This window comes from Schistocerca piceifrons, chromosome 7 (assembly GCF_021461385.2).
Source record: "Schistocerca piceifrons isolate TAMUIC-IGC-003096 chromosome 7, iqSchPice1.1, whole genome shotgun sequence".
Lineage (NCBI taxonomy): Eukaryota > Metazoa > Arthropoda > Insecta > Orthoptera > Acrididae > Schistocerca > Schistocerca piceifrons.
Genome location: NC_060144.1, coordinates 251287297 through 251311643, shown reverse-complemented (window position 1 = coordinate 251311643; position 24347 = coordinate 251287297). Strand labels below are relative to the sequence as shown.

The following is a 24347-nucleotide window of genomic DNA, read 5'->3' as shown; positions in this document are numbered from 1 at the left end:
CTAGCGAGGTGGCGCATTGGTTACGATATTGGGCTCCAAATCTCACTCTAATCACATAAACTGCCATCTTCCTTAAAAGAACTACACACTTATGCTTGGGTCATACTGATCAGGTATATTACTTAAAGGACATGATGAAAAATTATTATAATTTAGATGTAGGTTTACTTGTTACAATTTAAACAAATTTTACATTATTACATACATACTGACAGGTTTAAGATAGATTATATAATGGTAAGACAGAGATTTAGGAACCAGGTTTTAAATTGTAAGGCAGATGTTGACTCTGACCACAATCTATTAGCTATGAACTGTAGATTAAAACTGAAGAAAGTGCAAAAAGGTGGGAATTTAAGGAGATGGGATCTGGATAAACTGACAAAACCAGAGGTTGTACAGAGTTTGAGGGAGAGCATAAGGGAACAATTGACAGGAATGGGGGAAAGAAATACAGTAGAAGAAGAATGGGTAGCTTTGAAGGATGAAGTAGTCAAGGCAGCAGAGGATCAAGTAGATAAAAAGACGGGGGCTAGTAGAAATCCTTGGGTAACAGAAGAAATATTGAATTTAATTGACGAAAGGAGAAAATACAAAAATGCAGTAAATGAAGCAGGTAAAAAGGAATACAAACGCCTCAAAAATGAGATCGACAGGGAGTGCAAAATGGCTAACCAGACATGGCTAGAGGACAAATGTAAGGATTTAGAGGCTGATCTCACTGGGGGTAAGATAGATACTGCCCACAGGAAAATTAAAGGGACCTTTGGAGAAAAGAGAACCACTAGTATGAATATCAAGAGCTCAGATGGAAACCCAGTTCTAAGCAAAGAAGGGAAGGCAGAAAGGTGTAAGGAGTATATAGAGGGTCTATATAGGGGCGATGTCCTTGAGGACAATATTATGGAAGAGGATGTAGATGAAGTTGAAATGGGAGATATGATTCTGCGTGAAGAGTTTGACAGAGCACTGAAAGACCTGAGTCGAAACAAGGCCCCGGGAGTAGAAAACATTCCCTTAGAACTACTGACTGCCTTGGGAGAGCGAGTCCTGACAAAACTTTACCATCTGGAGAGCAAGATGTATGAGACAGGTTTAAAACCCTCAGACTTCAAGAAGAATGTAATAATTCCAATCCCAAAGAAAGCAGGCGTTGACAAATGTGAAAATTACCGAACTAACAGTTTAATAAGTCACAGCTGCAAAATACTAACGTGAATTCTTTACAGGCGAATGGAAAAACTAGTAGAATCCGACCTCGGGGAAGATCAGTTTGGATTCCGTAAAAATAATGGAACACGTGAGGCAATACTGACCCTACGACTTACCTTAGAACTAAATTAAGGAAAGGCAAACCTACGTTTCTAGCATTTGTAGACTTAGAGAAAGCTTGTGACAATGTTGACTGGAATACTCTCTTTCAAATTCTGAAGGTGGCAGGGGTAAATTACAGGATGCAAAAAGCTATTTACAATTTGCACAGAAAGCTGATGGCAGTTATAAGAGTCGAGGGGCATGAAAGGGAAGCAGTGGTTGGGAAGCGAGTGAGACAGGGTTGTAGCCTCTCCCCGATGCTATTCAATCTGTATATTGAGCAAGCAGTGAAGGAAACAAAAGAAAAATTTGGAACAGGAATTAAAATCCATGGAGAAGAAATAAAAACTTTGAGGTTCGCCGATGACATTGTAATTCTGTCAGAGACAGCAAAGGACTTGGAAGAGCAGTTGAACGGAATGGACAGTGTCCTGAAAGGAGAATATAAGATGAACATCAACAAAAGCAAAACGAGGATAATGGAATGTAGTCGAATTAAGTCGGGTGATGCTGCGGGAATTAGATTAGGAAATGAGACACTTAAAGTAGTAAAGGAGTTTTGCTATTTGGGGAGCAAAAAAACAGATGATGATCGAAGTAGAGAGGATATAAAATGTAGACTGGCAATGACAAAGAAAGCCTTTCTGAAGAAGAGAAATTTGTTAACATCGAGTATAGATTTAAGTGTCAGGAAGTCGTTTCTGAAAGTATTTGTATGGAGTGTAGCCATGTATGGAAGTGAAACATGGACGATAAATAATTTGGACAAGAAGAGAATAGAAGCTTTCGAAATGTGGTGCTACAGAAGAATGCTGAAGATTAGATTGGTAGGTCACTTAACTAATGAGGAGGTATTGAATAGGATTGGAGAGAAGAGAAGTTTGTGGCACATTTGGCTAGAAGAAGGGATCGGTTGGTAGGACATATTCTGAAGTATCAAGGGATCACCAATTTAGTATTGGAGGGCAGCGTGGAGGGTAAAAACCGTAGAGGGAGACCAAGAGATGAATACACCAAGCAGATGCAGAAGGATGTAGGCTGCAGTAGTTGCTGGGAGATGAAGAAGCTTGCACAGGATAGAGCGGCATGGAGAGATGCATCAAACCAGTCTCAGGACTGAAGAACACAACAACAACATACAAAAAATCTCTACAATGATGTAAGTTCTGGCCATTTGTGAGCTGTTGCGCTTTGGCGTTTTACTTAACGTATAAACTGACACCTCCGGAAATCATTAGCCTAGAGTTTTGCTTAGAATACAAAAATTTGGACAGTGGTATCTAACTGAGATTTACAAGTACATTTGTTACAGTTTGAACACTTCGTTAGTGTCTTGTTGTCACAACCTGATGGGCATAGTTTGCATCTGGCACGTTTGCAGTTTTGGTTGTATCACTGGAGCTTGCTGTTGACGGACTTCCTGTTTGTATCTTTCTAACCATGGCCGCTGACTGCATTTCGTGACACCATTTTTTAGTTTAAATGTAAGGAGTAACTGGGGGTCCCTGCAATTCATCGAGAAATATTCTTCTTATGTAAAGAACTTTTTTCCACCCTGGATTAGGAGTAGCCGCTCGGTCTGAGGCGGCTTGTCACCGTCTGACCCCTCCCCCCCCCCCCCCCCCCCCCGTCAGAGGTTCAAGTCCTTCCTCGGGCATGGATGTGTGAGTTGTCCTTAGCATAAGTTAGTTTAAAGTGGATTAAGTAGTGCGTAAGCTTAGGGACCGATGACCTCAGCAGTTTGGTCCCATAAGATATTTCCACCCTGGATTTTTTTCCCTCCATAGCATTGTGGTCAGAATTATCAATAATATTGTGGAAGATGATTATTGACCAGCGGTTGGTTTTCCTCTTGCTCGTGTAGGAACCAATAATCTTCTCTAATGTGTAAACTGCTCCCTTTACTTACATTGTAGTGCAATATCATTTTCGGTTTCTTGTCTTCTCTATTGCTTATTTACTCACTGTTCTACATTGAGCTCATCACGACAACCTGTTTGTCCTTCCGTGGAACATTGTTCATAGCAAAAAAGAACTGTGAAGTGCGAACATCATCTTCGCTTGATATATTATTAGGGAGTTCAGGTTTATTTTTTCTCACCGAACTCAGCATTGTGAGTTATATTATGAGATGTTCTTGACCTAATGCATATGATGCGAAGAAAATGTCACATGTGACATTATGCCCGTTTCTCCATGACCACCCTCATACCTTGATTTTTGCCAAGTGTTTATCCAGGTAATTTTTCTGTATAAATTTGTGTCTTCATAATGTAAGAAGTAGTACTACTGGACAGTGTCCATATTTTTAGCAAAATATTTCAGGTTTTTTTGTTTATATATTGTTTGAATAGACAACGTCCTCGAAAAGCCACCAATTGTTTATCTACGGTGTGACAACTGGGAGTTTACTCTTCGTGTTCTTCCATCAAACTTGTCATCGAAACGAAACACACGTGAGATGCAAAAGAACCGTTTCAACGACATTGCGGCAGGGAATGGCTCTACCTCTTTCTGTATCCAATAGGCTCTTTATTGAATCGCCAAATGATTTGTATCATACCAGCCAGTAATAAAAGGCCATTACAGGCTTCAAGTGCAATTTCATCTAATGCTTCAGAGCTATGCCCATAAACTCTTCGCCCTCAATATTAATCATTTCCACCACAATACTCTGAGTATTATCGTTCGTCATAACTTGAAGAGATGATTTTGTATCACATGATTTTGTCGGATCAGGGGTCAGTTTTATAAAATCTTTGCATTAGATACTGCTCCAGTTTGCGAGAAAGGTTCTAAGCTCCACGTGATTTTTATGTCTTTAGACTGAATCAACTGAACAGTTTTCACATTGTTGTGTGAAGTATCAATATGTGAAATGTCTCCTGAAGCAGATGAAGGATTAATGTTGTCATCACTGGTGTGGTTTTCATCTTCAGAAATATCCTCCTCGCTGTGAGATGCATTTACTAATGGTTCGAATTCCTCATCGGAAAAAACTCGTTTTGTCATGATAAATTACTGCGATAGGAACATGAACGGCCTCTACACACAACAATTAATAAAATGTAACTGTTAACGATAGTGTGTTATAATAATTTGAACGTAATCAACGACTTGCATTATTGCATAACCTTCGCACATTTCAACAATAAGGAATAAGAATTTTACTCTGTCATAAAAACCATTATGCATGTACCTCAGGCGTGCAGAAATAAAACTTGACTATGATCATACTAAAAAGAGTGTAAGGCAGGGATGTAGTCTTTCGCCCCTACTGTTCAATCTATACTCTGAAGAAGCGATGATGGAAATAAAAGAAAGGTTTAAGACTGGAATTAAAATTCAACCTGAAAGGATATCAATGATAGGACTCACTGATGACATTGCTATCCTTAGTTAAAGTGACGAAAATTTACAGGATGTGTTGAATGGAATGAATAGTCTAACGAGTACAGAAGGGGACAGAATAAATCAAAGAAAGACAAAAGTAATCAGAAACAGCAGAAATAAAAACAGCGAGAAACTTAGCGCCAGGATTGGTGATCACGAAGTAGGTGAAGTTATGGAATTCTGCTACCTATGCTGCAAAGTAAGTCATGGCAGAGAGAGCAAGGAGGACGTAGAAAGCAGACCAGCACTAGCAAGAAGGGCATTCCTGGTCAGGAGAAGTCTACTAGTATCAAACATAGGCCTTAATCTGAGGGAGAGATTTCTGGGAATGTACGTTCAGAGCACAGTGTTGTATGGTGGTAAACATGAATTGTGGGAAAAGCGGAAAAGAAAACAACCGTAGATTTTGAAAACTAGGTGGACTGATAAGCTAATAAATGAGGAGGCGAAAGTAATTTATGGAAATCACTGACAAGAAGAGTGGATGGGGTGATAGGACATCCGTTAAGACAGCGCATAACTTCCACGGTACTAGACAGAGCAGTATAGTGCAAAAACTGTAGAGGAAGACAGAAATTGGAATACAACCAGAAAAAATTGAGAACGTTGGTTGCAGGTGCTACTGTGAGATGAAGAGGTTGGCACATGAAAGGAATTTGTGGCTCATAAAACCACTCAGAAGACGATGTTCAAAAAAAATTATATTTTCACATTCTGTGACTTTAAGCCCTCTGTGTCACACTGAGCTGAGGAGCAGAAGTGTAGCAAACTAAGGTCTAGCAAGGAGGAGACAAGCAGTTCTTTTAATTTCAGCTGTAAGGTACACAGAATGTTTAGAAAAACAAATTCATCAAGTATGGGGCAGTACAATTCAAATATCAAAAATTATGGAAGAATAAATTCATTTTGGGGTCAAGGTTTAAATTTAAATTTTCCACATTTTCCTTAAGTGGCTAAGGCTACATCAGTACTTTGAAAATGACAAGGACGAATCTCTTCTCCGTTACTGTCTAATCCGCTTATGTGCTCAGTTTCCAATGTACGCAGGATTGGCCAATAAATCCTAACCTCTCATCCTTGACTATTGGAGCCAAAGACGGCAGCAGCCTGATGAACAAAATTAAATTCCTCCGAACTCTCATTTTCAGTTGGCTATGCATCTATTTAAGAGTTTGCGTAGATAGGCATACAATTTCCCTTAAGTGTGCAGCAACTGCTATTCAGATGAATGAGAAACTAAAACGATCAGTACACACGTAACTTAGAGAATTAATCTCTTATGTACAAACATTTTGCCACATTTAAATTTTTTGTGCTTTTGCCAACTCTCTTCCCAAGACCGCGTATAACTGCTTTGATTTTTGCGCATGCGAAATCTGTCTTCACCAATAACTAAACAACTTTTACACACAAAAACGAACGTTTCCGTTATGTATTTTTATTTTTGAAGCAATCTGAATGGCAGTTTCTCACGATTATCTATCACGAATGTACTGCACTCAGTCTATTTCTGATTTATTAATAAAATCCGATAGTCAACTTCGTTGTCAATAATTCTCTGTGATTTGGAGACTGCGACTGTTGATTACAAAGAACAAAAAGTAAACGGTTACCTGTGTCAGTTACTTTTATTTTCTTTTACGTCGCGTTTCGAGGGCTTGTACTTTCATATTCAGGTGGATCACTGGATTACATACGAAATCCTGTTCCTGGATATAGTCACTTGACCTTTAATTAAGAAACTGTTATGATTATGTCTCCTTTGGAAAAAGATTCCGAATTTTTCTCCTTTCGATTCTCCGGGAGTATTTCCAAGGGCGAGGTGACTATTCGAAAAGATCAATCAACCAACGAAAGGGTAACAATCTATAAGTCGAAGCGTGGAATTCAAGAGGCCTAAATATGATAGGAAAGCTAGAAAATCTGAAAAGGGAAATGCAAAGGCCAAGTTTAGAGAAAGTAGGGATCATACGGATCAGTGAAGTGAAAAGGAATGAAGATACGGATTTGTGGTCCGTTAGGTTTATATCAACAGCAGCAGAAAATGGTGTAAACGGAGTACGATTCGTCATGAGTAAGGAGATAGTGGGGAGAGTGAGTTACTACGAACAGTTCAGTAATAGACAGAACATACATGCCAACGTCACAAGCGTAAAACGAAGAGATAGAGGAAGTTTATGAGGAAAACAACGGGTAACACAGTATGTAAAAAGGACGTGAAAATTTAATAATTGTGGGGTATTGGGAGACGGTAGTAGGGGAAAGAATTGAAGAAAGAGTCGCGGAAGAATATGGGCTTGGTAGTAGGAATGAGAGAGGAGAGAGACTGACTTCTGCAACATATTTCTGCTAGTACCAGCGAACAAGAATAATAAGAGGAGGAGGTATACGTCGAAAAGGTCGGGAGATACCGGATGATTCTGATACTGGATTGTAACGCATACCCAGTTGTAGATATAGATTCATATCACAATGATGTTGAAGTACGAAGAATCGTCAGGAAGAATCAATGTGGAAAGCAGTGGTATAATGAAGTACTGGAGAATTATGAGTCTTATTTTAAATTCTCTAAGGTTGTAGATACTACGATAAAGAATACCACACTTCAATTTGAAAAGGAATAGACAATTATAAAAAGGGAAATCGGAGAAATTTGCACAGAAAATCATAGGTACAAGGAAGCTAATTGCGAGGAAACCTTGTCTAACAGAAGAGACGAAAGCACGGAACACAAAAATGTCCAGTGAAAGACAAGAATTCATCAGTATAAGACACTTAGATATGAAATAAGTAGGAAGTGCAGGGAAGTCAAGGCGAAATGGCTGCAGGAAAGATTTGAAGAACTCGAAAAAGAAATAAACAAATGAACATCGGAAGTACTGACTCAGCGTACGGAGAAGTCAAAACAACCTTCAGTGAAATTAAAAGCAAGGGCGGCAACATAAGGAGTGGTTTTGGAATTCCACTGCTAAGCGCAGATGAGAGACCGGATAGGTGGAAAGAGTACATCGCAGGCATATATGAGGGAAACGAATTATCAGATTACGTGACAAAACAAGAAGTTAGAACTGATGTCTAAAAGATAGGGAATCCAGTATTAGAGTTAAAAAAATTGGAAAACTTGCGATAAAATAGAACAGAGGAGACAGATGACGCTTATAAAATCATTGGCGGAAGTGGCAATCAAAGTTGGTGTCTAGCACCTATTAGACCGGTGACCTACCAACAGTCTTTCGGAGAGACATCGTTCATTCACTCCCGGTTATAGCGAGTGCAGATAATTCCGTGAACTATTGAAAAATCAGCTTAACGACTCATGCATCCAAGTTGCTGAGAAGAACAATATACATAAGAATGGAAAAGAAAATTGAGGAAATTTTAGTCGACGATCGGCTTGGCTTTACAAAAAGTAAAGGTACCGGAGGGACAGTCCTGACGTTGCACTTGATAATGGAAGCAAGACTGATAAAAAATAAAGACACCTTGATATGATTTGTCAACTTGTAAACAGCGTTTGGCAGTGTAAACTGGTGCAACATGTTTCAAATGCTGAGCAAAATAGGTGTAAGCTATAGGGAAAGGCGGGTAATGTACAATACGTAAAAAAAAGCAAGAGGGAATGATAGAATGGAAGACCAAGAATAAAGTGCTCTGTTTGAAAATGTGAGACAAGAGTGCAGCCTTTCGCCGCCACTGTTCACGCTGTTCATTCTATATATCGAAGAAGCATTGGCGGAAGTTCAAGAAGGGTTCAGGAGAGGGAAAGAATGTAACTGATAAGATTCGCCGATGACATTGGTATCATGAGTAAAAGTGGAGAAGAATAAGAAGACCTGTTGACTGGAATGAACATGCTAATGAGTACAGAATATAAATTGAGGGTTAACTGAAGAAACTAGAAAGAAATGAGTAGCAGATTTGGGGTTAGCGATAAATTAAATACAAAAACTGATGACCATGAAGTAAATGGACTTGAGGGAATATTCAGCATTGGAAGCAAAGTAACACGTGACAGATGAAGAAAGAGGAACATGAAAAGCAGACTAGTACAGATAGAGACGGAATTCCTGATCAAACAATGTCTCCTAGCATCAAAAATAGAACCTTAAACTGAGGCAGAAATTTACTAGACTATAGACCTAGGTGTGAATCATGGACTGCGGGGAGACGAAAAAAGTGTTTCAGAAGTGGCGCTATAGAAGAATGTTGAACTTTAGGTGGACTAATAAGGTAACTAATGGAAAAGGTTCTCCGCAGAACCGTCGAGGAAAGGAGCGTACTGGAGATCACTGACAACAAGGGACAAGAAAACAGGACATCTGTTGAGACGTAATGGAATAACTTTCTTCGTTCTAGAAGGAACTGTAGAGGGTCAAACTGACTGTAGAGAAGACATAGATTGGAATATACCTAAAAACTAAGTGAGGACGGTGAGTGCAAGCGCTACTCTGAAACGAAGACTGGCACAAAATACGAAGTGGTGGAGCGCCGCATTAGACCAGTCAGAAGACTGAGGGAGGAAAAAGACGCCTGCTGTCTGCCTTACACTCTAGTTGACGTCAGTGAAATAATGCGACAACGAGTGACACAAATACAAGTCGCTAGCGAAATGAAGTGCAAGGAGTACAGCTGACCTCATCCAGAAAAAGAAATTCCCATAGAAACCACTGGTCCGCCTGAAGACGACAATCTATGCCCTGTTTAGGAGTCTTGAGAGAAGATAAAAGTGACTACACAGATAATTGTTTTAATTTTACTTTTATACCAGGTACTCTCTTGCACTAACGTTCATCTGTTTTACGTTTCGTTCTTCATTACAATGTCTTCATTTTGTAGTTTCTTCGTTAATATTTCTTGTACGTTTGCTGTAGTGCTCCCGTACCAGTTTCATAAACTTCGTAAGCGGTGTGTTTTAAACCAGTTGGATGTTATTTTTACTTGAAGCTTACATTTCATTAGTAAGAAATCAAGACCACTGTGATGATCTTGTATGTTGGCATCTAAAATATCGTATTACCAGGGAAAGCCAATTGAAAGCCGAACACTCACCACAACGGGACCATGCAATGACTGCATTTAAAAGTAATAAGTACACGCGTTAACATATTTATCCCACTGGGACACGAGACGATCAGTTACTATTTCATGGAACGCGGTCGGCTGCTGACGGATCCACAATGGCACCCTCTGCTGCACTTCCTGTTCCAACTGAGACGGACGTGCAGGCACGTCTTTCTTCAGCACGCCACCAAATATGTGACAATCACACGTTGAAAGATCCAGGCTGTACAGAGGATAATGTAGTGATATCAGCAAAATCGCTGAAGCGTTGTCTTCATCCGACTGACAGTGCGGGGGCGGCTGTTAACGTGCAACAGGGTGATTCCGCGACCGCATTCCGAAAGTCCGAGCGCAAACGGCAAAGCCAGCAGTGGCAACTTTCCACACCTCTACCAGCAAAGAAATGCGAAGCAGTTAACACAATTTCCGGTAAGATCATGATGAGTTTTTTTTCTTGGACTGCAAGGTCTCTCCGCTCGTCAAGTTCCTCGAGCCTGGAACAACAATCAATGGGTAGCACTATGACGACACTTTCCAGAAATTTCGACCTGCCGTAGATTCAAAACGCTCTGGAATGCTATCGTACAGAATCATCCTGTTGCTCGATAACACACGACTGCGCACTGACAATCGGACGACGGCTACACTTCAGTGATTTGCTTGGGAAACACTTCAGCATCCTCTGTACAGCCCGGATCTTTCAGCGCGTGGTGAGCCGAAGAAAGACATGCATGGACGTCGCTTTCAGTCGGACGAGGAAGTGCAAGAGTGGGTATGGTTGTGGATCCGTCGGCGGACGACCGCTCTCTACGAAACAGTAATTGATCGTATCTTCTCCCAGTGGGATAAATGCCTTAACGTGTGTGGTGATTACTTTTGAATGGAGCAACTCCGTTGTTCCGTTTTGGCGGGTTGCCTCTGAGCACTATCGGATTTAAATCTGAGGTCATCAGTCCCCTAGAACTTGGAACTACTTAAACATAACTAACCTAAGGACATCACGCACATCCATGCCCGAGGTAGGATTCGAACCTGCGACCGTAGTGGTCGCGCGGTTCCAGACTGAAGCGCCTAGAACCGCTCGGCCACATTGGCCGGCTTTTGGCGGGTGTTCGGTTTTCGTTTGACTGCCTTTCATAAAATGCAGACAGATGTAAAACATCCTTGAATCCTTTTGTCAATACAATCTAAATGCACGCTTTCGGGAGCCTGAACAACTCCGGCGTTGGTTGCGGGTTGTTCACGTCGATGTAGAGACTAACTGACACTCTTCTCTTTACCAATTGTGTAGTATGAATGTGTGTCATTAACGACCATTACTTAAAAGTTTTACTTTCCAGTATTTTTTTGGATGTGCATTCAGACAATTTCTGTTTATTGTTGCAGGATGTGGACAGACTGTACGACAAGCTACCAAATTGCATAGGCCGCTTCCTCGTATCGCTGGATTCATTCAACCACCTCGACTACGTATGGGCCATCCACGCTAAGGAACTAGTCTACGACAAAGTCATTAGCCTCATGAATAGATATTTGTAAATTGCTTCGCTTTCGAGGGACGCAAGCGCCTACATCCAAGATCAGACGCAATAAGGATGCCTACGCACACGTTTATCAGACATAATATTTTGTTTAATTTCCAACAAGAATAATTTCCAGTTGTATTGTCTTATGTATTCAGACGTGTCATACAAGAAAAATTTCGAAGTATATTAAAAATATAAATACTCGACTTTCTGTTTCGGTGCTGTGTCATGCTTTCGTTCTCAAGGAGTATGTCAAGGACTATTAAATATTTTCATATTTTAAATCGTTTATCCACATATGATGTGTGTTCAACGTAGTAATTATCAAACACGCGAAAACTTCTGATTATTTTACATCTCAGTAACAAATAAAAATTTAGTATTAGCTGCATCGTCAACAAAATTTTATTTGCTGCTGCTGTAACCTGACCTCAAGAAATTAGTGGAGCCTTTTTCTACATTCGCAGTTCTCTCGTGAGAAGTTTCCTGAATTTCTCTGCTGTAACATATTATAGTCAATGCAAGTTGCATTGACTATACTGGCATACTTCTATTAGCTATCACTACGTGCTTTCATTCAGGGTGTTTTCATGAAGATGATACTAAGTTTTAAAGGTGATGGAAGGGGGAGAATCTATCTGTTCGATATAAGGAAACTGGTCGCAGAAATAATTGTCTGGAAGGTTTAAGCGGAAGATACAAAAATGTCGAATTCATCGTTGAAATCCTGGCTATGTTAAAATCTAAGTCGACACAAGTTCATAAGAGTTTCATTTATCATTTACAACAGTTGTTCAAAATTTCGTCGCTGTGAATATATAGCAATCGTGTCACAGAGCTCCGTCGTACCATTTCGAAGTACCTGGCGTTGTTCGAGGAACTTCATAAGTAGCGAAAATTATTAACAGATCGTTTGAAGGGACCGTTCACGAAACCGTACATCCTCTTTCTAATCATCTTTCAGAGAACATCTGATGCACGTTTTTGCCAGTAATACCTGCAGAATGGGCTGGGCCTTTTATCAACCTGGAGCCGGCCTCGGTGGCCGAGCGGTTCCAGGCGATTCAGTCTGGAACCACGCGACTGTTACGGTCGCTGGTTCCAATCCTGCCTCGGTTGGTTGGTCGGTTGATTGGGGTTGAAGGGACCAAACAGCAATGCCATCAGTCCCTTGTTTTGAATGTGGTCCATTTAGGCAGTTTGACATCTCAGAAAAGCCAGACCGATAAAAGGGAAAAAGGATAAAAAACGTAAAAGTGCAGTCATGACGTCAATGGTAAAAACAAAATGTGGGAAGTCAGCAAGAGAGCAACCCCAAGGCTATGCTATAGGCAGGAAATATCCCATCTCTGAAGCAGTAAAGGCAAGATCACCTGCTATTTAAAAGCGTTCAACCACGAGAATGTAGAAGTGCGTATGGGAAAAGGAGAGTAACCAATCCCAAAAAGTGATAAAACAAAGTAAAAGGGAAAGAAAAGAGGATCCTGGCGAGGGAGGGGAGTCGGGAATCTCCAAACACAGCTTGAGTGGGAGACACGCCAACCCTCACCGCCCTACCCCAACACCAGAATGAAATTAAAAACCTTGAAACTGAGAATAAAAACCACTTTCATGGAGGAAACTGAGACCCATTTCGACCATCCGGGAATCGTCAGCCAACATTTTACGTGCTTGCAATATCACGAGCGGTAAGTACCTGGTGACTGAACAAGTTCTGATTTGGAGTGTCGTGAAAATATTGCCTTCGCAAACTTCGTTTCGGAGGAACCATTCACCATTAATGACATAACAGAGTTTCTTACCGCACAAGAACATTTCTTCTGCTGTAAGAGACTTTCAGTTTGGTATCTGAGGCAATAGAAGAGAAAAAGTCTGAACCAAAACCAACACAAAAGGTGTTGCAATTGCGTAGTACATGATGGAAGAAAATGTTTTGTGAGACAATAGCTAAGCACAATCGACGCACTCACGCCATGTGTTGAACATTCCTTCGTTGATCAACTGAAGAGAAATTGCCAGGTCATGTCTTGCTTCCCACCGTAGGATTTATAACAACGTCGTAGTTATTAAATAGCATATACGAAAATAGAATTACCAAAATTTTCAGTTATATTTCATGGAATCATCAATAACTTTGAAAAATATGCAGAAGGAAGGCCTCATTTTGCTGTTGCTATAACATCATTATGTCAGCGATTTCTGGTGAAGACCGTCATGTTTCTGTCATTATCACAGAACAGGGGACAATTCGGGATATGATATAATCAGTACCAGGGGTACTGAATGTTACATAATGGTTCTGCGAGGGGAGAAAAAGCTCCTCAAATTGTTCAGATAGCAGTTGTAAGTGGACTTAATTTAACTCTAGATTTTCAGCTGCAAAACCTTACTGAAAAGTATGGTGAGCCTCCTTGAACGAAAATGTGGGCTACTGACTGGAAGGCTCCACAACCACAAAATGGGGGTGGCTCATTACGCAAAAGAAAACCGTGGGTCAGCCTGGTATGGGCGATGCGAAGACGACACAATGTGGTTGAGGCCTTTCGGGAGAGGCGGAAGGAAGAACGCCACGGGACTGCTGTCATTTTAATCGCACGAAGTTTGTTAGACAGGGAGGTAGCCTCCCAAGAGTTGGTCCATGATTGTGCGAAGTGGGATTTGATGTGAAGCCGTAAATCCTCTGCAGGAGGAGTTACAGAGAACGGGGGGTAAGTGACTGCTCACCCAGCTAAACGATCAGCAAGCTCATTACCTGGGATACCCACATGGCCAGGGTCCCAAAGAAAGTCATCGGAACGAGCAGCACGGTGAAGATCAACGAGATGGTCATGGATGGCAGAGACCAAGGCATGGCGGGAAAAACACCGGTCAATAGCCAGAAGGCCACTCATTGAGTCCGTACATAACAAAACGCGGTTGTGTTGGGACTGTTTAATAGAGGTAAGGGCCTGGGAAATTGCCATCAATTCCGCAGTAAAATCCTGCCTCGGGCATGGATGTGTGTGATGTCCTTAGGTTAGGTTTAAGTAGTTCTAAGTTCTAGGGGACTGATGACCTGAGATGTCAAGTCCCATAGGGCTCATAGCCATTTGAACCATCAATCTGGAATCGTATATGTGCACGGAGATCAACCGGAAAACCTTCCAATAACGTGAGAAAGATGTTCCTCAGAAAAGCAGTCCACAATCACGCGATCATTAGTAATACCTGTCCACAAATCCTATAGAAAATTTGCATTTATGGCTCTTCAGAATAGAAGTTTGAGGACCGCCCATACATGGCTACCGCAACTACTGAACACTAACGTCCTTCCATGAAACAGGCTTCATCCAAGAAATGCGTAAGTGCGTTTAATCCAATAGCACCATTTCGATGGAAGGTTAAAAGGCCTCAAGATAAAGTTTAAGTGAATAGTAGAGGTGTAGCTACTGTTCCTCATGGAATTGCATGGTACCAATTTCCAGTGCAACTCATCGAGTGTTGACACAATGCTCAACCAAGCTAGCAAACACACACTTCCACGTCGGGAATCCGCACTTGCATCGATATCATCCGTTTAATTCCCTACTGATTCAGTTTGTCTGACCATGTAAACTAGGAAGCACACGGAAGACATGCTTGGATGTCAGTTTAAGTTCTTACTCTTCCACACTGACGGCGGATTTATAAATGTTTAGACTTTTAATTCCCCGTGACACGTAGAAAGGGCTCCAGAACGAATTAGTGTTGTTTGTGATCAATTTGTTACCAAACGTGGTAGCGTTTGTAAGGGGCATAAACAGTGACAGGTGTCAAGCAGTCAATGCGAAGGACATAGAGATACCACGTAATCGTGTGAGACAGGTCAGCACCTGACAATCTGTGCGTCTGTACTTGGACGGCTGACCGAATCGTGTACTACGCAAATATTATGATACCGTGGTGACCCAATGCTGCACTGCATGGGACCTTGAGGGCAGGAATGCCCGTCGTCAAGCTTCCAGTCTACGGCGTATGACGACCAGAAAGGAGGAGCGGCGTGCAGTGTACGAAGTACATCGTAGCCCACTCACATCTGCGCCTGCCATTTGAGAATAAATGATGGACTCCCTGCGACATTGTGCCTTACCTCGCACCATTGCTCGGAGACTAGCAGCAGCGAGCCTCGGAAACTAACGTCACGTGCTCGGGATGCCGTTGACGCCACAACGCAAACGGCTGTGTATAGAGTGGGAGCATCGAGTGCTGTCTCAATGTGTTCAGCAATGATTCACGATTTTGCACGACTCTAAATTAACCGTCGTTGGAGAGTCTGGAGGCGACCTGAGGAGAGTTTTAATTCGAAAGTTTCGGAAAAACACAGCTGTGTTACTCCTGGTGCCACGCTGTAGGGAATAATAGAGTATGACTTCAAGTAACTGATGGTGATGACTGAGGGAACAGTGGCGACACAACGGTATGTCACGAACATCTGGGGGCTTCATGTGTTACCTCTCGTGCGATAGAACGCGGGTATAATTTTCAATAGGACAATGCTTGCCCACACGTGGCATGTGTCTCTGAACCCTCTGCGAGATGTTGAAGATCTGCCCCCAGCATATAGGTGCGGGGTCATTTTGGTGTGGCGTTTCGTGAAGCAAAGACCCCTAGATAAAGTGCGACGGACTGTTGGCACGACGCGGGCCGCAGTGGCCGAGCGGCTGTGGGCGCTTCGGTTTGGAGCCGCGCGACTGGTGCGATCGCGGCAGATCAATGTCCACAGGTAACTAAGACAAGATGGTTATTGCTATAGAGAGTTGAGAGAGAATTAGTTCTTCAATATATATATATATATATATATATATATATATATATATATATATATATTGTTGTGGTCTTCAGTCCTGAGACTAGTTTGATGCAGCTCTCCATGCTACTCTATCCTGTGCAGGCTTCTTCACCTCCCAGTACTTACTGCAACCTACATCCTTCTGAATCTGCCTAATGTATTCTTCTCTTGGTCTCCCTTCTATTCTCTTCTTGTCTAAACTATTTATCGTCCATGTTTCACTTCCATACATGGCTACACTCCATACAAATACTTTCAGAAACGACTTCCTGACACTTAAATCAGTACTCGATGTTAACAAATTTCTCTTCTTCAGAAACGCTTTCCTTGCCATTGCCAGTCTACCTTTTATATTCTCTCTACTTCGACAATCATCAGTTATTTTTCTCCCCAAATAGCAAAACTCCTTTATTACTTTGAGTGTCTCATTTCCTAATCTAATTCCCGCAGCATCACCCTACTTAATTAGACTACATTCCATTATCCTTTTTTTGCTTTTGTTCATGTTCATCTTATAACTTCCTTTCAAGACACTATCCATTACCTTCAACTGCTCTTTCAAGTCCATTACTGTCTCTGACATAATTACAATGTCATCGGCGAGCCTCAAAGTTTTTATTTCTTCTCCATGGATTTTAATACCTACTCCGAACTTTTCGTTTGTTTCCTTTACTGCTTGCTCAGTATACACATTGAATACCATCGGGGAGAGGCTACAACCCTGTCTCACTCCCCTCCCAACCACTGCTTCCCTTTCATGTCCCTGCTGCATTCATAACTGCCATCTGCTTTCTGTACAAATTGTAAATAGTCCTTCGCTCCCTGTATTTAACCCCTGCCACCTTCAGAATTTGAAAGAGAGTATTCCAGTCAACATTGTCAAAAGCTTTCTTTAAGTCTACAAATGCTAGAAACGTAGGTTTGCCTTTCCTTAATCTTTCTTCTAAGATAAGTCGTAGGGTCAGAACTGCCTCACGTGTTCCAACACTTCTACGGAATCCAAACTGATCTTCCTCGAGGTCGGCTTCTACCAGTTTTTCCATTCGCCTGTAAAGAATTCGCGTTAGTATTTTGCAGCTGTGACTTATTAAACTGATAGTTCGGTAATTTTCGCATCTGTCAACGCCTGCTTTCTTTGGGATTGGAATTATTATATTCTTCTTGAAGTCTGAGGGTATTTCGCCTGTCTCATATATCTCGCTCACCAGATGGTAGAGTTTTGTCAGGACTGGCTCTTCCAAGGGTGTCAGTAGTTCTAATGGAATATAGTTTACCCCTGGGCCTTGTTTCGACTCAGGTCTTTCAGTTCTCTGTCAAACTCTTCACGCATTATCATATCTCCCATTTCATCTTCATATACATCCTCTTCCATTTGCGTAATATTGTCCTCAAGAACATCGCCCTTGTATAGACCCTCTATATACTCCTTCCACCTTTGTGCTTTACCTTCTTTGCTTAGAACTGGGTTTCCATCTGATCTCTTGATATTCATGCAAGTGGTTCTCTTTTCTCCAAAGGTCTCTTTAATTTTCCTGTAGGCAGTATCTATCTTACCTCTAGTGAGATAAGCCTCTACATCCTTACATTTATCTTCTAGCCATCCCTGCTTAGCCATTTTGCACTTCCTGTCGATCTCATTTTTGAGTCGTTTGTATTCCTTTTTGCGTTCTTCACTTGCTGCATTTTTGTATTTTCTCCTTTCATCAATTCAGAATCTCTTCTGTTACCCAAGGATTTCTACTAGCCCTCGTCTTTTTACCTACCTGTTCCTCTGCTGCCTTCTCTATTTCATTCCTCAAAGCTATCCATTCTTCTTCTACTGTATTTCTTTCCCCCATTCCTGCCATTTGTTCCCTTATGCTCTCCCTGAAACGCTCTACAACTTCTGGTTTAGTCGGTTTATCCAGGTCCCATCTCCATAAATTCCCACCATTTTGTAGTTTCTGCAGTTTCAATCTACAGTGCATAACCAATAGATTGTGGTCAGAGTCCACATCTGCCCCAGGAAATGTCTTACAATTTAAAACCTGGTTCCTAAATCTCTGTCTTACTATTATATAATCTATCCGAAATCTGCCAGTATCTCCAGGCTTCTTCCATGTATACAACATTCTTTTATGATTCTTGAACCAAGTGTTAGCAATGATTAAGTTATGCTCTGTGCCAAATTCTACCAGGCTGCTTCCTCTTTCATTTCTTACCCCCAATCCATATTCACCTACTACGTTTCCTTCTCTCCCTTTTCCTACTACCGAATTCCAGTCACCCATGACTATTAAAGTTTCGTCTCCCTTCACTATCTGAATAACTTCTTTTATTTCATCATACATTTCTTCAATTTCTTCGTCATCTGCAGAGCTAGTTGGCATATAAACTTGTACTACTGTAGTACGCGTGGGCTTCGTGTCTATCTTGGCCACAATAATGCGTTCACTATGCTGTTTGTAGTAGCTTACCCGCACTCCTATTTTTTATTCATTATTAAACCTACTCGTGCATTACCCCTGTTTGATTTTGTATTTATAACCCTGTATTCATCTGACCAAAAGTCTTGTTCCTCCTGCCACCGAACTTCACTAATTCCCACTATATCTAACTTTAACCTATCCATTTCCCTTTTTAGATTTTCTAACTACCTGCCCCATTAAAGGATCTGACATTCCACGCTCCGAACCGTAGAAGGCCAGTTTTCTTTCTCCTGATTACGATGTCCTCTTGAGTAATCCCCGCCCGGAGATCCGAATGGGGGACTATTTTACCTCCGGAATATTTTACCCAAGAGGACGCCATCATCATTTAATCATACAGTAAAGCTGCATGCCCTTGGGAAAAATTACGGCTGTAGTTTCCCCTTGCTTTCAGCCGTTCGCAGTACCAAAACAGCAAGGCCGTTTTGGTTAGTGTTACCTGGCCAGATCAGTCAATCATCCAGACTGTTGCCCCTGCAACTACTGAAAAGGCTGCTGCCCCTCTTCGGGAACCACACGTTTGTCTGGCCTCTCAACAGATACCCCTGCGTTGTGGTCGCACCTACGGTACAGCTGTCTGTATCGTTGAGGCACGCAAGCCTCTCCACCAAAGGCAAGGTCCGTGGTTCATGGGGATATATATATATGATCAGTTGCCCATAAATCAGTTTAAAACAACATGAAAAGCCGCGTAAATAACCATGAATGAGAGCATCACGTAAAGAGAGAAAAGAAACTTACTCAAATTTATCAACAAAATTTCTGAAAAGTGAAGAAGTATTTACATTAAATGTCGTTAATTATTCGTAACTGAATTATTTGATTGTAAGCTTATTGTTCTGAATTAAGGGTCATAAATACTTCCTATGTATGAAGCACAACTGAATAAAATTTTCGGCAGAGAACTGAGAATAGTAGTTTACAAAGAAAATTATATTAAAAAGTAGTCGTCTGTAGCTCTCACTGCTTCCCATCCACAAGTGACGAAAATTATAAAACAAAACATCAGAGTTCCTGTACAGTAGTGGTACTTTTAACGTAGTCATTTTGGCTGTAAATATCAACATCAGCATTCAAGTGAACCTTTTCAGGAAAGTTAAAGTATGACATATGGACACTCATTTATAAAAGATTTGGTATAGACATATGTCATTATTATTATCCGTTTCACTGCAAAAAAAACATTTTTTTTTATTTTCTGAGGCATGAATACTAGGTTCTCTTCAGCCTTGAATTGTAGAAGGTTCGAGAGAGTAATTTACAACTTTACAAAGGTCTCCGATTCGAACACAGTGAAGTAAAGCTCGTGGCATACGCAGATGACGGAGTCTCACTCATTGAAGCAGAAAAAGAGCTGAAGGACACGTACAGATCTCTTAGCCACAGTGCCAGCAAAATGGGACTGTTGACAAACTAAGAGAAAACAGAGTATATGGATATAGGTCGAGCTATAAACCGAAATCCACACTTTGACACTGACCACTGTTATATCCTAGCCAGTAATGCTAACCGAGCCCGCTGCCAAAAGGTTGGCAGCATCAAAGTCCGGACGCCGTCCGCATAAGCAGCGCCAGCGAGACAGGAAATCGCCGGAAGTCTGCGCGCACCACCGCTGGCTTCTGGCTTCTTAAGCGCTGGAGTCGCGAGCGCTAGGACAGTTCTGTATTCGCCGCTCAGTTGTATACTCGCCACCGAGTTGGCTAGTCAGTTGTGTGTTCATCGCAGCAGAGTTGTTGTTTGTCGTCAGCCGACGCTGACCTAGCCGCTCCGACTCGAACTAGACAGATCTCTGTAGACACGGAGTTCACTACTGTATTTCTGTATCTTCGTAATAAAGATAAGTACCGACTTTTATTTAATCAGAGTGTTTGGGTTTTCATCTTTCTGTTCACTGTTCCAGCGGACCGGTCGGCCCGCTATTAAAAGTGTGGCGGTGACTTCGTAAGCCATTTCTACAGCCAAGTGTTTGTCGCTACGAACCCCGCCACAAAAACCACCATTCTAGATTCAGAAAATTTCATCAGTTTAAATATCCTGGAGCGCGCTTCAGGAGTGGAAGTATCACAACATTGGATATAAATGAGAGACTAGCCTCAGGATCAAGATGGCTGTATCCTCTCAGTAGACTACTCAGAGGTAAAGCTTTGTCAATCACCACAAAGATGAAGATATATGACACCATCATCTGCCCATTAGTACTGTATGGTTCGAAAAGCTGGACGCTTACCAAGAAAGAAAGAGAAAAACTGAATGTTTTCGAAAGAGAAGTGACTAGAAAATTCTGGAGAGCTGTGGTGGAGAATGACATCGGAAGAGTTCGAATGAACACTGAAATGTATCAATTAATGAAGCAACCCACTATCGTTCAGAAATTATGAAGTAGGAGACTGCAATGGGTTGAGCATGTGACTAGAACGGAAACCAACAGATTTCCTAAGAAGGCATTTGAGGGCACGCTCCAAGACCATTGTGACCACGTCGCAGGCGGTGGAAAGATGACAAAGAGAAGGACGTCGCAGCATTAGGAATCAACACAGGGCGGAGAGAGACAGCGAGAAACAGAAGAAGATGGATCGTTGATGCAGCGCGTGGTCTACAGGGCCTGTGATCGCTGAAAAGAAGATGATGATGGTGATGAACACTAAAACAGTGGCAACCACAGTACTGATTTCCGAATGCACTGTTGACAGACAAACGACATTTCAAATTTTACAAGTAGAAATAAAATAGCACTAAACAGCTTATCAAATCATTTTACATTGTAGACCATAGTATTTTGTTACAAAAACTAAGATTTTTGCCATTAATGGTGTATCTGAAAAGTGCTTACCATAATGCCCAACAAAAAGAATGCGAAAATTGCTTTACATATTTACACAACTGTAGTTGCAGTATATTTTTATGACTGAGTAGAACTAATTAACGGAATTCAACAATACTTATGTCTCATAAATCTAAATAGCTTTCCATTAAATACACAGTAAAAATTCTCGGTTCTTTTAGTACAGGATATGAGCAGCATAACCAATTTCAACAGATAAACAGGAACCGCAAATATGGCTTTTAAAAAAATATTCACAGATGTTTTGCACCATGGCCTGTATCTCGATTGTTTTGAAAGTTTAGCATACTCAGTTCTACAAACCAACTGTTCCAACACCAATATAGTTAGAAAACATGAGTGACAGTTAACGCACAGTGGAGGACACTGAGAACATTTGAGTACATACAAAAAAAAAAAAAGAACTAAACTCCGCCCGATCAGGCCAGGGAGGCCCAACGGTACCGACCGGCCGCCGTGTCATCCTCAGACCGCACGCGTTACTGGATGCGGATATGGAGGGGCACGTGGTCAGCACACCGTTCTCCCGGTCGTTATGTCAGTTTACGAGACCGGAGCCGCTACTTCTCAATCAAGTAGTTCCTCAGTTTGCCTCACAAGGGCTGAGTGCTTCCCGCTCGCTTACTTAGGTGGCCTGGCGGGAACCGGTGTTACCACTGCGGCAAGGCCATTGGCTTGAATACATATACTTGAGAATTTCAATTGAGAAATTAAATCTTTGGAGTATTAAGCAACACTTCACAGGCGTTATTACATTTCGTGTCAATGCAAATCATTGTCCTTCAATAATGGCCAACGACATTATAACGTTTAAGAACAAAATATTTCACGTCACAGAATAAGATGTTTTGCTTATGATAATTATACAGAGTATTGTTTAAAGCGACCATCTCCCACCATTCTTGTCATTTTGTGCTACGTTCTCATGCTTGTCTAAAATGTAGCTAACAGGGTTTACTTTCTCACAAAACATTTATATGTTTGGGTGGTGATAAATGTATAATTGTGTTGTGACAGAAAGCACACTGTTAATTCAGTCCTGCCTGCAACTGCTATTAGCTAGTAAAAGCGTGTACAATACTGCAATCAAACTCCTTGTTCATTGATCTAATGATATTAAAAGCCCAACAGATAACCGAGATAGATTTTAAAGATATCTGAAACTCTTTCTTCTAAACTATTACGTTTGTTGCATAGAAGTATTTCAGTTCAGAAATTTGTAGCTTCTGCAGTATAAAAGAACTGAAAACTTACTTCTGTCATTAAACTACATATTTTTTTCGAGTCTATATCGGTCTGTTCACGACAGTCCACGGCACCGATATGTTCCAAAACGCCACGCGCAACAATGTGATTTTTCAGAGAGTCATATCTCCAGCTCTGTTGATCACTGAGATGAAGGGCCAAGTCTTTTGTGTAGCTCATGGCCTAGCAGTCTTTTGTGTATTATCGAAGGAACAGCTAACTGCAGCAATCCTACGTTACAGGGCCAAAATTTAAACATTTCACAATCCCTCCAGCTCAGGCGAACTGAGTAGACCGGTTGGTTCTTTTGCACTGGTGTGGATAAGGGGTCAAATGTTTTTGATAATCTTTGGTCTAGCGACCCTTTGTACATCTATGCTAATAACGGGCATACTGCAGGTATCCTACAGTACAGCGTCAAAATTTGAACAGTACACATATCCTCCAGTCCACACAAATCGCGAAAATCGGTTGGTTCTTTTGCATTAGGTATGGTCTACGGATCTCAGACGGCCTATAGAAGCACCATTTGTTCGTGGGCAGTTTCTGGGAAAATTTAAAAAAAAATCCCGAAAAACCATGATATTTGGGCACAAAAAGCACCAACTATAGGGACAGCCACTTGTATAATTTCTATTTATGGCAGATGGTCGAAATTTTTTCCATGTGTTCTTAAAACGATATTCTAGGGGAAAATATTCTGGAGGAGATTTTTTTTGATACCGTTATCCATTATCCAGATCCATAGATTCCAAATTTACCGTACTTATGCAAAAAACAGCAAAAACCAGATTTTAGCCGTATTCTCACCACTAGCCTCAATTATCTGAATAACTAACAATAGCCAATAGTTCAAATTTTAACTGTAAATTTCTTGGACGTTCATCTAGAAACACCATTTTCCATTTTTCGAAAATTTGTATCCATTATCAAGACAAATAGATAAGGTATCCAAAGTACCAACTTTGGGGATGGCCACTTCTATCACTTCTGTTCATGGAAAATCGTCGAAATTTTTACCAGAAGTACTTAAGATGTTTTTTCGGATAATCTCAAAGAGGAGACGAATCAGTGGGAAAAAAGAGAGAAGGTGGAGTGGAAATGAAAAATATAGATGAGTGGAGCCCATACATAGACGTCGGTGTTCTGGACCTACCAGACCGGCGAACTATAACACGTAGATACAGGGTAGGGTGCACTTTGTACCGAAAAGTTTTTTAACCGTTGATGTACGGGAAACAGGAAATAACGCAGATTCAGAAAACACTTTTAAGATACGAAACATAGGCCCCGCGTTTTCTATGAATTGCGATCGATGAGCAAAGTATCCAAAAATACTGTAAAGCCGACGATTGTGTGTTTGCCTTATATTATGCATACTTATTTTCTGTTTATACGTGTCAAAGTGCATAAACGTGTCGAAATATATATAATGTCAAAACTTTACTGACCTATAGAATTCGTTTTATATTAAAATAAGCAGCACAACCTACTGCAGCAGGGAAAAGAAGAGAACAAGCGGGAAAATAACCCTATCTGAGTATAAAAAAGGCGATTATGTTCCTCTCTAAAAGACTCTGACAGAAAATAGGGGAACCAGCTGCATCAGTCCTCATACCTCAATAAAAATTTTGGCATGCGGAAGTATTAGCGCTTTTTGTGCTGCAAGAGAGTAGAGAGTTGTCGGAAGT

General features: G+C 41.2%; 1 protein-coding gene across 1 annotated transcript in view; it reads left to right on the top strand.

Moving 5' to 3' along the window:
* LOC124805604 (lipase 3-like) overlaps positions 1 to 11307 on the top strand; it is a 64976-nt gene extending 53669 nt beyond the window's left edge. The window contains exon 8 of the mRNA XM_047266171.1: positions 11155 to 11307. Within this exon, the coding sequence (XP_047122127.1) occupies positions 11155 to 11307 (153 nt within the window). The remainder of the gene's footprint in view (positions 1 to 11154) is intronic.
* The last annotated feature ends 13040 nt before the right edge of the window (positions 11308 to 24347 follow it).